This window comes from Oreochromis niloticus, linkage group LG2 (assembly GCF_001858045.2).
Source record: "Oreochromis niloticus isolate F11D_XX linkage group LG2, O_niloticus_UMD_NMBU, whole genome shotgun sequence".
In the NCBI taxonomy this organism is placed as follows: domain Eukaryota; kingdom Metazoa; phylum Chordata; class Actinopteri; order Cichliformes; family Cichlidae; genus Oreochromis; species Oreochromis niloticus.
The window spans coordinates 23,776,770-23,792,159 of NC_031966.2; the positions used below are offsets into that span (position 1 = coordinate 23,776,770).

Genomic DNA, 15,390 nt, shown 5'->3' on the forward strand with positions numbered 1-15,390 from the left:
GGACATTGTCTGAAAGACTACATATTACTTTACCGTTTAAACCCGCGTCTTGGTCTGTAATACTGATCAAAGCCACCACAGTCCCGGGCTTGGAGTCTTCTGATACCACCTTTGACAAAGATGTCACCTCTATCTCAGGTTTATTATCATTTACGTCCAGCACCTTGATAATCACCCTGCAGTCGGTACTCATCGGAGGTTGTCCTTTGTCCGTGGCGTGGACGTCCAACTTGTATACCTCAATATTCTCAAAGTCAATTTCTCCTTTCACTCGAATTTCCCCAGTATTCTTATCTAAGCTAAATGTATCATATAATTTAGGGTCAAGTTCGCTTCCAAAAAAATACTCAATTTCTCCGTTTACACCCTCGTCCAGATCATTCGCCTTTATCATAATTACACTTGTGTGCCTTTCTACATTTTCTGGTATCGTTACTGAATAAACTTCTTCGCTAAAAAAAGGGTGGTTATCATTTGAATCGAGGACTATGACTGTGAAATTAAGAGTCCCTGATCTCGGTGGATTTCCGCCATCAGCTGCTGTCAGGATCAATTTATGCTCATTCTCCTTTTCCCGATCCAGAGGCTTCTGTATAACTAAGAATGGTATCTTGTCCTCTCCCCTCTCTCGAATTTGCAAACTAAAGTGATCATTATGGTTTAGTTTGTACATGCGTACAGTATTACTAACAACATCTGCATCGTGTGCGGCTGGCAACTGGAATCGTTTCCCCGAGAGAGTGGACTCGTAAATTTCTAATACTTTTTCTTCATCAGGAAAGCTGGGTGAATTATCATTTACATCTATGATTTCCACTCCTACATAATGTATTTCCATGGGGTTCTCAGCTACCATTTTTAGGTTTATCAAACATGGGGAAATGTTTTCACAGAGCTCCTCTCGGTCGATTTTTCCATGAACCTGCAAGAGGCCATTGTTCGGATTTACTTCAAACTGAGCATCTTCAGCTCCAGAGACAATACGAAACCGTCGTTCCTCCAGTAAACTGATGTCCAGTCCCAGATCCTTTGCCACATTCCCAACAACACTTCCTACCCTTACTTCCTCTGGAATCGAATATTTTATCTGAGCTGATGCCCGCTCCACACAGCTGAGCATCAGAGAAAAGCTGAGAGCAACCCACCAACATTGCGTTCCTCGTCTTTGTCCTCCTGCCTCCATCTTTCGGTTAGATAACAAACAGCGTATCCACTCACAGGTCTTTACATCCAAGATAATGATCTAACATTAAAGTATCAAAACAAAACATCGAGTCAGAAATATACCCCATATTGCGACGCTTCCCACGTAAAAATCTCGGCTACACTTATGTCTGTTTAAGATGCCATCTCCCCTCTGTCCACCAGAACAAAACCTCTGTGGAAGGGGCAGGGCCAGTACTATAACACAAAAACTGGATGCTGATATGACACTGACACCATGTGGACCAAGTTATGACTTTTCTCATCATTTGAAGATTTTTGTTTGATTTTTGTTGTTGTTTGTTGTTTTTTTTTGTTTTGTTTTTGTATGATAAGATAGTTGAGAACTGACGCAGTAACAGGACTGGAGTGGCTTCGTACGAGGCCCTCTGTAATGGGCTTACTCCGTCTGAGTCGTCTACTTAACCCAGCTAGCAAAATTGTTGACATCATTATGTACCGTTTTTAAAACATACCATTACAAAATCTATCTATATATATATCATGTTACTTTTCTGCACTACACAACTTCAATACGGACATAAAAAACACTGATTAAACTTATTTGCTTTGCATAGTAAAAATGGGTCGCATGTTTTAGAGAGTCGTGTTTGCCAGGAGGGAATTTTCTTTTCATTCCCGAAACAGTTTAATTGAAAACATGGTCTTACCTCGTCAGTAGCACCTCTTCTGTCGGGAAGTGCGAGTGTATTTGCATGGCTGCCAGGTACTATAGTAGATCCCATACTCATTCTGGGTCCAACTAGCATGTACCGCTTCTCTCCTGATCTGTACTGGATGCTGTGACACAGTGTCCCATCATAATTAGTCTCTTGCAAATATTTAGGAGTATAGTCTGTGGATTTGGAGCACTGCATTGTAATCAGCACGATGATGCTGACGAGAAAAAGCACAGAAACTGCGCCCAAAGTTATCATGAGGTAAAATATGACATTGCTGTCCTCAACATCCTTTGCTGCACTTTTAACATCAGAAGCTGCAAAAGCCTCTTTGGGCTCCACAAGTTTGACAATCACAGTAGCTGTTGCTGAGAGAGAAACGTTGCCGTTGTCTTTGACCAATATTACCAGTTTATGCTCAGCCTCGTCTGTCTCTGTGAATGAGCGAAGTGTTCTGATCTGTCCTGTATAGCGGTCCAAAGCAAAGAGACTGTGGTCAGTCACTTCCTGCAGGGAAAAGAGCAACCAGCCGTTATATCCTATATCAGCGTCATAGGCTCTGACTTTAGTCACTAAGTGTCCTGCGTTGACGTTTCGGGGAATCTCCTCCACACTTTGAGCAGAACCGTTGGAGCTGAGTGGATACAGAATAACTGGAGCGTTGTCGTTCTGATCCAGGATGAAGACGTTGACTGTGACGTTGTTGCTTAATGACGGAGTTCCAGAATCTGAGGCAGCAACTTGGAACTGAAACCTTTTCAGCGTTTCAAAGTCAAAACTTTTCAGCGCAGTGATTTGTCCATTATCCGAATGTACATTCAGGAAAGATGTAATAGCATCCTGTAGACCATCACCTCTCACGATGTGATATGTAATTGCTGCATTTTCATTCAAATCATCATCAACTGCGCTTACAGAAAATATTGGTGCGCCCGGGGTGTTGTTTTCTATCAAATACAACTCAAATGGATTCTGACTAAAAACTGGTGTGTTGTCATTTACATCTGACACCTGAACACTCAGTGTTTTCACTGTTGAAAGTTGAGGTTTACCGCAGTCAGTAGCTGTTATTGTGATATCATAGCGGGAAACAGTTTCTCTGTCTAAACGGCCCTTTGTAACGAGCGAGTACATGTTTTCCTCAAGTGATGGCGTCAGATCAAATGGAACATCCTGCAATATTTTACAAATAACTTTCCCATTAACGCCTGAATCTTTGTCCACAACGTTTATGAGAGCGATGACAGTGCCGGGCTTTGAATCCTCTGGGATTAAGCTGGACAGTGACGTTACTTCAATGTCTGGTTTATTGTCGTTCACGTCCTTTATTTTAATCACAACTCTACTTTCGGCTGTCCAGGGTGGCTGACCTTTATCTGAAGCCTGCAAATCTAGCCTGTACAGCTCCGTTTTCTCAAAGTCTACGTTTCCCTTTACACGAATCTCACCGGTTATGGTGTCCAATTCAAAGGTGTCGTGCACTTTTTTCTTTTGTATTTTACCAAAGGTGTATTCAATGTTGCCATTGGAACCTTCATCCAAATCTGTAGCATTTAATTTTACAACAAATGTTCCTATTGGTGCATTTTCATCCAGTGACACAGTATATACATCTTTGCTGAACACAGGTCGGTTATCATTCGCGTCTAGCACGGTGATGGTTAAATTAAGGCTTCCTGATTTCACTGGAGTCCCCCCATCAACGGCTGTTAACAGTAAACGATGCTCTGCCTTTTGCTCTCTATCCAAAGGCTTTTTTAGCACTAAAAACGGCATCTTGTCCTCTTCACTGTCTCTGACTTCAATATCAAAGAAATCCGAGTGACTCAGTATGTATTTTCGAACTGAATGTGCACCAAAATCGGGGTCTCGGGCGGCATGAATTTGGAAACGATTACCTGGAGGAGTATTCTCCGCGATTTTCAGTCGCTGTTCGCTTTCTGGAAAGGTCGGTGAATTATCATTAATATCGGTTATTTCAACTCCAACATAATGTATTTCCAGTGGGCTTTCAACAACAATTTTCAGGTTTATAAAACAAACCTTGCTTCCATCACAGAGCTCCTCACGATCCATCTTTTTCCCAACATACAACACTCCATTGTTCTGATTTAACTGAAACAGATCGTGATTTGGACCCGAAACAATACGAAATTTCCTGCCAGTTAAACTGCTGATCTCTAGTCCTAAATCCTTTGCAACATTTCCAACAGGAGATCCCACCTGAACTTCTTCTGGAACGGAGTATCTTAACTGGGCCAAAATCCTCTCCGCAAAGCACAGCAACACAATCCCGGCGACCCACCAGCAATTCGCACGGTGTCTTTGTCCTCCTTCCTTCATCCCGAGGTAAATATATAAGGGCTTTCTCGGAGGCAAACTCAGTGATCCCATCGCTTATGGAGTCAGTCTTATTAGAATATGTTCACGAATCTCTAAAAGATGAAATGCCATTGATAAAAATTAACCACTGTTCGTTTTATTTGATACCTAGCCTCCTTTGCACTCCCTGTGTACACCTCCACCAGATAGGAAGCACAGATGGGCAGGGCCTGTATAGAATGAAGCGCACAATCATTCCCTATGCCATACCGACACCAAGTGGTACAGTATGATACAAAACCACTACAGTTCACCTGTTCCCTTTTCCTGCCACTTTACTTTTGACTTTTCGATGTCTAACGCTTTGGAGGAAACTGAAGCCTGCCTGTTACAGCTGGTCGCCGTCATATCTGGTATTCTGTCAGAAACTCAAAAATGTCAGTCAAATGGCTTTTATTAGAAAGTAAATAGGATCAATAATAATGCCTTCAGTGGAAAATACTTAAAGGGCACGCAATCCCGCCCACTACAGACTTTCTGATAGTGATATAATTAAGTCAGGGCAGACAGGAGAGATATACTGTATGTTCCACAGAAGCGGAGCGTAAGAATGCTGAGAGAAATGGACATCTGTGCAAATTCCCTGCTGACTCAGCCTCAGGATGGTTAGAGGCAAGAATCAAGCGCACCCAAATGAGCGCATCATTGATCATGTGCGCATCATGCAGAGGGAGAGTGGGAGTAAGAGACGAGAGGCGCAGCGACGGAGCATGGGAGTTGTAACGCAGTTTGTGTGATTCCGTATGCGTTAATGTATCTGTAAGTTCACCTTTGTTAACTGGTATGATAATAGTCATAGTTGTTTGTGCATGTTTAAATCTAAAGTTATGCCTCGGTACCCTGATATCACGTTAGTAGGTTTATTTAATTATTTAGTTAATTTGCACTAAGTTCATATCAGTGGCCAGAATCTCCTCCAATGATTACATCCCGTGGTTAAAGGATTTCTCTGTTGTTTATTGCTTAGTTTAGCTGTTGCTAGCTTGCCACATTCTTGCCTTAGTACTAGCAACTGGGAATATATGTGCTATTTAGCCAACTTGTGGTCTTACGGTGACCCCTTGTGGACATTGTAAAATATTGCTGTGCCTGAGTAGATGATATGTTCTGATTGTTACTTAGTTATTTTTAACCCTGCTAATTATAGTATTACCTGTTTCTGTTTCCAGAAAACCATGCTTATAATCACCTATACTGCATCTGCTACAGTTATAAGTTCATATCTGGCTGCAGCACAGTTGGATTTATCCTGGCAAGCCCTGCTGTAACCAGTTCTTCTGTGAAGCTTAATTAAAGACAGTGAACTAAACTCTTGGACTGCTGCAGTCTTTCTGACCGAAGACTTAGGCCAGACTTGTATACCCAGCACCTCCAGTATATATATATATATATTCTACAAGTGTGCTGCAGCCAGATATGAACTTATAACTGTAGCAGATGCAGTATAGGTGATTATAAGCATGGTTTTCTGGAAACAGAAACAGGTAATACTATAATTAGCAGGGTTAAAAATAACTAAGTAACAATCAGAACATATCATCTACTCAGGCACAGCAATATTTTACAATGTCCACAAGGGGTCACCGTAAGACCACAAGTTGGCTAAATAGCACATATATTCCCAGTTGCTAGTACTAAGGCAAGAATGTGGCAAGCTAGCAACAGCTAAACTAAGCAATAAACAACAGAGAAATCCTTTAACCACGGGATGTAATCATTGGAGGAGATTCTGGCCACTGATATGAACTTAGTGCAAATTAACTAAATAATTAAATAAACCTACTAACGTGATATCAGGGTACCGAGGCATAACTTTAGATTTAAACATGCACAAACAACTATGACTATTATCATACCAGTTAACAAAGGTGAACTTACAGATACATTAACGCATACGGAATCACACAAACTGCGTTACAACTCCCATGCTCCGTCGCTGCGCCTCTCGTCTCTTACTCCCACTCTCCCTCTGCATGATGCGCACATGATCAATGATGCGCTCATTTGGGTGCGCTTGATTCTTGCCTCTAACCATCCTGAGGCTGAGTCAGCAGGGAATTTGCACAACATCTAAACGTTTTTTGAAAGACCGGTGAAATGACTGTTGTCTTAAATAGTTAATTCCCCAGAATTAAACAATTTCAGCACATTGGACAGCGCAGTTACGCTGACACAGTCAAAAGAGGAAATGTCTATAACGATAACTGTATTTATCGTTTTTGTTTTTCTATTTTTAATAACACTGTCTTCACTTACTTAAACTGATTAATGTTTGTCAGCAGCAAGAAAGGCAAACAGTGGGACTTTCTTGAAGAGAACAGATTGGCTTCGGAAGCATATAAATTTTTTACTGCTAACTTTAACCGATGTTCCATAATACATATATGTCAGTTACATAATTGGAACATTTGAACAAAAGTGAAACACATGCTTTAAAAGACCACATTGTGACAAGAGTTTCAGAGACAGCATTACAGCAAAAATTTAGAGGAACGCAAGGATAAACATGGTTGTGCATAAGATTGGTATTAAGGTCTTACCTCTTCAGTAGCACCTCTTCTGTCGGGAAGCACTAGTGTATTTGCATGGCTTCCTGGTACTATAGTAGATCCTATACTCATTCTGGGTCCAACTAGCATGTACCGCTTCTCTCCTGATCTGTACTGGATGCTGTGACACAGTGTCCCATCATAATTAGTCTCTGGTAGATATTTAGAAGTATAGTCTGTGGATTTGGAGCACTGCATTGCAATCAGCACAATGATGCTGACGAGAAAAAGTACAGAAACTGCGCCCAAAGTTATCATGAGGTAAAATATGACATTGCTGTCCTCGTCATCTTTTGCTGTACTTTTAACATCAGAAGCTGCAAAAGCCTCTTTGGGCTCCACAAGTTTGACAATCACAGTAGCTGTTGCTGAGAGAGAAACGTTGCCGTTGTCTTTGACCAGTATTACCAGTTTATGCTCAGCCTCGTCTGTCTCTGTGAATGAGCGAAGTGTTCTGATCTGTCCTGTATAGCGGTCCAAAGCAAAGAGACTGTGGTCAGTCACTTCCTGCAGTGAAAAGAGCAACCAGCCGTTATATCCTATATCAGCGTCATAGGCTCTGACTTTAGTCACCAAGTGTCCTGCGTTGACGTTTCGGGGAATCTCCTCCACACCTTGAGCAGAACCGTTGGAGCTGAGTGGATACAGGATGACTGGAGCGTTGTCGTTCTGATCCAGGATGAAGACGTTGACTGTGACGTTGTTGCTTAATGACGGAGTTCCAGAATCTGAGGCAACAACTTGGAACTGGAAAGTTTTCAGCGTTTCAAAATCAAAACTTTTTAGTGCTGAAATCGTTCCGTTTGCTTCGTTTATATTTAAAAACGTGGTTATAGTGAGCCCCGGGCTCATACGGACAAGTGAATATGTCACTGCCGCGTTTTCACCTCCATCCGCGTCAGTAGCACTGACTGAGAAAATGGACATTCCTGCCTTGTTATTTTCAGGTACATAAAAGGTATACGGGCTTTCAGTGAAAAGAGGCCTGTTATCGTTAACATCTTGCACCTCTACCTGTATTACTTTCGTTGATGACAGAGTTGGGCTTCCTAAATCCTTAGCTGTTACTGTAATGGTATACATATGCGTTGTTTCCTTATCAAGGTAATCTTTGGTAACCAAAGAGTATGACTGACCGTCAGGGGAGGGCTTCAAATCAAAAGGCAAATGAAGGGGCACGCTGCAAACCACCTGTCCGTTCACACCTGAGTCAAGATCCGTCACACCCATCAATGCCACCACGGTTCCAGGGGGTGCATCTTCTGGAATGCGACTCGAAAAAGATGTGATTTCTATTTCTGGTGGGTTATCATTCACATCTTCCACTCTAATAACTACGTTGCAGAGTGTGGAAAGAGCCACAGCACCTTTGTCCGCAGCCAGTACTTTAATCTCGTAAACTTGGGTTTCCTCGTAGTCCAGGCGTCCTTTCACAGCTAGTTTTCCAGTTTTACTATCCAAATCAAACGTATCGGACGAGAGTCCTCTAAGTTTACTCTTTAAAGAATATTCAATCTCACCGTTCAGCCCTTCGTCTGAGTCAGATGCATTTACCGTCAGCAGAAATGTTCCCGCAGTTGCGTTTTCCTTTATTGTTACTGTGTACTTTTGTTTTTCACAGACTGGTGGATTGTCATTTACATCTGATACAATTACCGTGACATTAATCGTTCCAGATTTTGATGGTTTTCCTCCATCTGTAGCTGTTACTAGCAACCAATGCTGAGCTGTATGTTCTCTATCCAACGGTCTTTGTAATACTAGGAACGGAACTTTCCCGTCATCTCCAAATTCCTCTGTTTCCAAACGAAAATACTGGTACGGATTTAGCTTATATGAATGTAATGAATTCAAACCTACATCTAAATCGTGTGCTCCTTCCAGCTGAAATCGAGACCCCACTAAGGCAGACTCGAGCACCTCCATTGTGTAATTGTCTTCAGGAAATTTCGGCGAATTGTCATTTACATCGAGGATTTCAACTACGACCTGGTGCATTTCGAGTGGATTTTCTACAACTGCTTTTAAATTCGTGACACATGGGGCAGTTTTTGCACACAGCTCCTCTCTGTCTAATCTCTGGTTCACTAACAAAACTCCATCCCTTGGATTTATGTCGAACAGATCTCGCTTTGTTCCTTGCACAACACGAAGATTCCTATCAGCCAGTCTCCCAAGATCCAGTCCGAGGTCTTTGGCTACATTTCCAACCGCTGTCCCTGGTTTTAATTCTTCCTGAATGGAGTACCTTATTTGAGCAGAGATTCCGTCTAATTTGGTCAGAATCAGCAGCGCCAGACAAAAGGAAAACCACACATCCTTCCATCGTGCTTTCACGTCCGTGATCTCCATTGTTTGACAAAAGCTTTTTAATTGGCGGTGGAAAAAATCATTAAACAAGCCTATTTAGGAATTTTTAATTCCCTCGAATGAAAAATAAAGTATAAAAGTCTGCGAAAGCCATAATTTTAGCAGCAGGGCGTCTGTTAGGTCGTTCTGTCAACCCGTCTCTTTGGTTGTTACTGAGTATACATATAGAAGAGAAGATGACCATTCATACGCCATCAGTGTGGTGATATGTAGTGTGATAGCACCACCCGCTGTCACTGTAACGATGCTGCACTGACTGTATAACCCATCCCTTTCAGTTTAGCCCGAATATTGTTGCTCAAACATTAGCCCACATCAGCATTTTACGCAATACTAAATAGCAATTATGAGCCGACACTGTGAATATTTCCTTTTTATTTTTAAAGTGTACAAGAACATTCTGAAGTACAAACTCGAGAGAGTCGAGAGAGGAAGTCCCCCACCCCCACACCCCCCACCCCTCCCAGTTCTTAAGAATTGAAAGTTTTACTCCCAGTAAGTCCTGAATATAGCCTTGACAGATTTCACCCTCTTGCGTTTCAGCTGACCATCATGGAATAACCAATAGATTTTCTTGTTATCCCTACATTTAAGTGCTCTCAATAAATAGTAAGTTGAACTATTTAATCTGAGCTTTTCTTCTCATTTTAGATTCTTCTTCCCTTCTAGATTTCTGGAAAACTACATCTTTTTTTTGGGAGGAAATCTCCATGCAAACAATAGGAAAACATTCTACAAGGACTGATATGTAATACAAGGGTTTAACTAATTTTTTATGTTATTGTTAAAGCTGAACACATTCTCTCTGCTTACACTGCATGCGGTCTTCCAGCACACACCCACAGTCTTTAGCCTATTTCAGATGTGAGCAGTGACATCGCATGGAATCAACCTGCAAGTACAGCTAGGAGTCCACTCACGTGGAACACATTGTTCATATCTGATAATAACACATTTCCTTTACAGCAGTCTTGCCTCTCTACCACAGTGCACAGAGAAATGCGTGGGGAATTATAAGAGAAAGAAGAACACAACAATCCTCCTTGCAACAATTAGAAAAGCAAGTGACCTACATATAGCCTCAGACACTCGCACCCCTCCCACTTGCTACCCCACGTATTGGTTTTGGATTTACGCTAAATATATACGTGCGCGTGCACGAGTGTTGCAGCATTCTACATCACCTCCTCCCTTTTCAACCTCGATCGCCCCCTCCTTGCTGCAGCAGTGATGCAGAGTGTTACAAAGCACATATTTTCTCTGTTTTATTATAAACCCCTGCTAAACGAAGGTTGCAGTTATATTTTCACAGCCAAGCCTGGAAGCTGTGCATGCTTAAGTTGAGGGAGTGGTGCAGTCGTGCGGATATTACATTACAGGCACCTTCACAACTCCAGTGAGCAGAGCAGGTTGCCATGGCAACGCAGCTCTTTTAGGTGGGTCTCTGTCCGTGGTGCTGACAGCAAGCAGGCGCCCTCGCGAGAAGGAGAGGGGGAGGGGTGCGGAAGCTGTGAATTCTGCAGACAAATACACTGCATCCATGTACCTCAATAGTCTTAATTCATATGTGTGTACATATATATATATCTATATATATATATATATAGATATATATATATGTAGATAGATAGATAGATAGATAGATAGATAGATAGATAGCAACTGAGACACCAGACATAAATAAAAACCACTGATGTGTGGTGTGCATGTGTTAACCTACTAGTGCCAGCTGGTTGTTGTTCCAGTCCGTTTGTTACACACTGGTGCATTGCTGTGTCATGTATCACTGTGCTAGTCTGTTAGTGGAGCAGAGCAGCGGACAACAGAAACCATATGAATGAAGAAAGAGGCGGAGAAATGTTTCTTTTCTCATCCTAGTTATGATTAAATTGTTCCAACACAATTTAATCATAACTAGAGTCAATTTAGAAGCCTTTGTTCTTGTTTTGCATATATAGACGCAGACATATATGGAGGTTTTGCTTGGTTAGACTAAAATGTGATGAAATTAAAGTGTGAATAGAAGATGCTAAAATAACTAGTGCTGTTAGCCTGAATACTATTATTACCTCCTCATGACCTCATCTCTCAGGGGAGATGAGGTCATGTCTGCACACAAAGAGTCTCGAAGAGAGACAGCCTTCTGCTTTCAGCCAGCCACTGAATAAAATACAAATACACTCATTATCTTTAAAGCAGTGTTCATGATAAACAAAACATTTTGCATTATAACAAAATGTTTTTATATGCCCTTAATTTATTACACAGCTCGTGGCATTTATCATGATTCATAAGGCTTTGTTTAAAGATTCATATACTGCAGAGTCATGATGTGATTGCTCTTTTCTTATGATTGTTTGTTTGGCCATATATTAACACATTGTGCATATATAGGCTCATAGAAGGCAGCGCAGTACAGACACATAGCTGGAGCCATTCCCTTTGCCATCATGACAGAGGAACCCTCATAGATTTCCTGAAATACTTACCTGTCCAAATGTCCCTCTTGCTTTCACTTCACATGTTATATTCTTTAAATATCTAAAGTTTTTTGTTTGTTTGTTTTTTGTTATATAGATTAAATCAAGAAAAGTTGGTTAGTTTAGTACAAAAATACCATAAAGCAAAAAGATCAAAGTACATTGTGACATTTTTCCATTAAAGACAGCTTTAACTTTTTAATAGTTTAGGTTTTTCAATATGGAAATACAATTAAATGCTCTGTATCTGTAGCATCCATCTGTGCCCCATGACATGCTCCTAGAAAATTTACGATAAGACTGTTGAGCTGAACTAACATATGCAGTAGTGATGTTTTTCAGTTATTTATGCAGCAATGCTTATCTTTGTTGCAGAAAACCATTGCTGCACTAGTGCATCATTTAGTGAGATTGTTTTCTTGATTTTTTATTTTTTTTTTGGAACAAGAGTTATTCTGATATAAAATAACTTTATTATATTGCTGAAGGAATTACAGAAAAATATATATAATAAATTATAGTGAATTCTTTATCGCTCGCCTTACCTTGTTACTGTTTTATTGTACTTTGAAACCAACATTGTAGTGTTCATGAATTAAGGAGGTAAATTCAATTCACTTCAGTGATCAGAAAACACAGAACAGTACATAACATGCAAATTGTAATTTGATATCATTACTACACAGCATGATACATTGTATAGTCCCATTTCAATGTAATATATGTATATATATGTGTGTGTGTTTTAAATAGTTAGTTAGTGGGTTAGGTTAATTGGAAACACTAAATTGCCCATAGGTGTGAATGGGGGAGTTAATGTGAGTGCGATTGGTTGTCTTTGTTTAAGTGTTGGCCCTGCGACAGACTGGTGACCTGTCCAGGGTGTACCCTGCCTCTCGCCCTAAGACAGCTGGGATTTTATTATAATAGACGAGTGTTAAACAATTATTAAATAATCCAGTTATCCAAAATGAGTACTAAATGCCTTTTAGTTTATTCTGTTTCGTATTTAATGAATCTTACAGACCAAACCACAGATCACATTTAGCTCACATTACACAAGTTACCATATATTGCACCATAAAAGTACCACTGTACAAAGGCCCTTACTGCATATGTTTTTAAGATATTTGAGCTTCTTAAAAGTAATGCTTTATGAGCTGTGCTAAACATACTAGTTGGGGTCATAAATCTTATGGCACAGGAGTTCCACTTTTTTCACATTAAAAGTTGCAAAAGCACTGGTACTGAAAATGAAAGGCATATTCATAGATACATACAAATGAGATACTGTATATATGAATTATATCTGTATCCTAGATAAGGTGCTGCATATGCATATCCAAAGACATACAGTTAGTCAGTGATAAACATTAGAACAGCTTTCATTGAGTGAAATCAACCATAACAACATTGTTTCTGAAGTGTAAGGATTAAACGAACATGTTTGGTTCTTCGGTTTTAAACACTGCAGAAGACATCAAAATGAAGGAACAGCCAGAACTTGGATTTAGACATTGACAGGTGACTGTACATGTTCATGTTTGTGGTGCATATACTGTACAGAGTGCTAAAGGCTCACTGTATTCACTTGTGTTGCATTTAAAATCCAAGCGTCATTCTGGAGGAGCTCATAAAATAAACAATAAGGGATATTGTACATTTTAATTTAGGCTTTGATTAAATCATTTTCTGAGTCCAAAGCAATGTCATTGTGCTGTCAGCTGTTTTATAGATTTTTTTGACATCTTCTAAACCTCTTAGGACATCATGATTAAAGGTGTTACACTGATTTACTGCCATTATTGTCCCATTAAAATCTTTCCATATTGTTAAAAAAAAATCAAGTGAAACAGTGAGACTTAACTGCAAAAATGTTGCTTAATATAATAAAATAACTAAAGCTGTCAAAAGTACTTGAATTCTTCCATGCAAAAACAACTTAAAGGCATAATGGCTAAAGGCCTTGATCTTTTCTGTTATGTACACTTATTGATCTTATCTCTCAGCACTCTAAGTCATACAGTATCTTCAGGCCTAGTTCACATATAAAGCACAAAGTTAAGTACAAAACATAAAAGTACTCAAAGTTACCACATTTACAAAATACTGATTTTCTCTTATTTCATACATTAAAACTGTAGGTTGGTGCTTTTCTGATGTTTAGTTAATTGTGCTATTTCACGCCTTAGTTACCCTATTTATCATACAACAAAGCTGTAGTGGACCAAGACAAAGCAGAGCAGTTAAAAATATGATATCTTATGCGTTTCATATTTTTTGAAGAGAGAGAGAGACAGAGAGAGAGAGTGTATTTTCAAGGCATTTCAACATTTCCATGTCCACTTTTTTACTCTTTGATGTGGCTTCTTTTAATATCCCCTGGCACAGTTTTTCAGATAGTCCATTTCATTGCATCTTCTCTTGAAATTTTCTTTTTAATATATGACAGTTGAAGTGTGGTTGAAACCATGCTGTCTTATCATGCATACTGAATGGACAGGGATGCATTGTTGACTGGCTTTTCATGGGTTCAAAGACAAAGCGCTGGGCCATCTTTTTACAGACTCAGCAGGACAGACCTGGAGGGGGGTGTATGGTTAGAGGTTTCTTCTTTCCTCTGTGAAGCCATTCTTGTCAGTGTTAATCCTGTACGCCTCAGGTGGATGGGGGTCTTATGTGGAACTACTGCTGCTGGTTGTGGATGCCTGCCAACAAGATGAAAATTAGATAAATTTCAAAAAAAGAACAAGAGCACTTGGGACTGGGCAAACTGACACATCTCATGCAGCCGACGTCTGTCGCTTATACGGGGCTTCAAGCAGAGGACAGACTGGGTTGAGGGATTGGGCGGATCCTTGAACATGTAGTGGGGAAGTGGCAGGTCTATGAATACCATGCTGCAAAATTATGTGAAGGAGAGTGGTTGCTAGGTAACTCGGTGACTGGTTTCTCTTTGCATGTCTCCTGCACAAAGATTTAGGTCACAGTTCAGTCTACAACAGACATTGTGTCATTCATGTTCAAACGTGTCATTCTGTGAAGTCAGAAACATTTAGTAGAATCACCGGTTTAACAGCACAGCCCAATTCCACTTACAAACATTCAAAAACAGGAAATAGTCCTAATATAGAAGTGATGGATCATTAGGGGATGAACAGACATGCACACACCATTCTTTTGAGAACATAGTGATTCAATTAAGGGCATTTTTTTTTTCTTGGCATATATTTCAGTTTTTCTCAGTTGCTTAGGCTCAGAGTTAATGCTGTCAAAGCAATATACAGAATCATTCACAGCACTGTGCTGCTGCTTATCCAAATCTTTCAGCAGGTCTAGACAATTTGAATGCTCATGGGTTGTATTTGTCTTTGTCATCAATATAAATTATTCTTTTGCTCCATGGAATAGTTTTTAATCTTAAACTCTATTATAGGTGTATGTTACAAGTATGACACTTTAAACTTAAAATAAAAAAAATGGAGCTGAACTGTCAGAAAAATATGTGAAGTATGAAAACCTGGGGCCAGAGTTTTTTGGGGTTTTTTTCCCCCATTTAGTATAGTTTATATTGTGACAATTGCAGGAAAAACATAGTTTACCCTCACACTACATGGAAATGTAAGTGGTTCATTACAAACACAGAATTTTCACTTTGATACAAAGTGAAAAAAATTGGAGGAAAAGACTAGAAGTGAGGAAATTCGAAATAACAACCCACTGTCT

General features: G+C 40.0%; 2 protein-coding genes and 1 long non-coding RNA gene across 18 annotated transcripts in view; 1 reads left to right on the forward strand and 2 right to left on the reverse strand.

The window, feature by feature from the left end:
* Positions 1-4,094: 4,094 nt before the first annotated feature.
* LOC112842430 (protocadherin gamma-A11-like) lies at positions 4,095-9,349 on the reverse strand. Its single transcript, XM_025898998.1, has 2 exons — positions 6,806-9,349; positions 4,095-4,435 (listed from the first exon to the last, which is right to left on the reverse strand). The coding sequence occupies exons 1-2, from the start codon at positions 9,164-9,166 to the stop codon at positions 4,319-4,321; spliced, it is 2,478 nt and encodes an 825-aa protein (XP_025754783.1). The 5' UTR covers positions 9,167-9,349; the 3' UTR covers positions 4,095-4,318.
* The window catches only part of LOC106098213 (uncharacterized), a 53,909-nt gene continuing 42,693 nt past the window's right edge, over positions 4,175-15,390 (forward strand). Inside the window, exon 1 of the long non-coding RNA XR_003214202.1 lies at positions 4,175-4,232. This is a non-coding gene — a long non-coding RNA (uncharacterized LOC106098213). The remainder of the gene's footprint in view (positions 4,233-15,390) is intronic.
* Positions 12,636-15,390, reverse strand: part of LOC102079396 (protocadherin alpha-C2) — a 37,193-nt gene continuing 34,438 nt past the window's right edge. For all 16 annotated transcript variants that reach the window (XR_002064183.2, XM_019366235.2, XM_019366221.2 and 13 more), the window contains one exon: positions 12,636-14,372. Coding sequence is in view for 9 of the 16 variants with exons in the window: in XM_019366221.2 (XP_019221766.1) it covers positions 14,340-14,372 (33 nt within the window). In the remaining 7 variants the exon portion in view is untranslated. The remainder of the gene's footprint in view (positions 14,373-15,390) is intronic.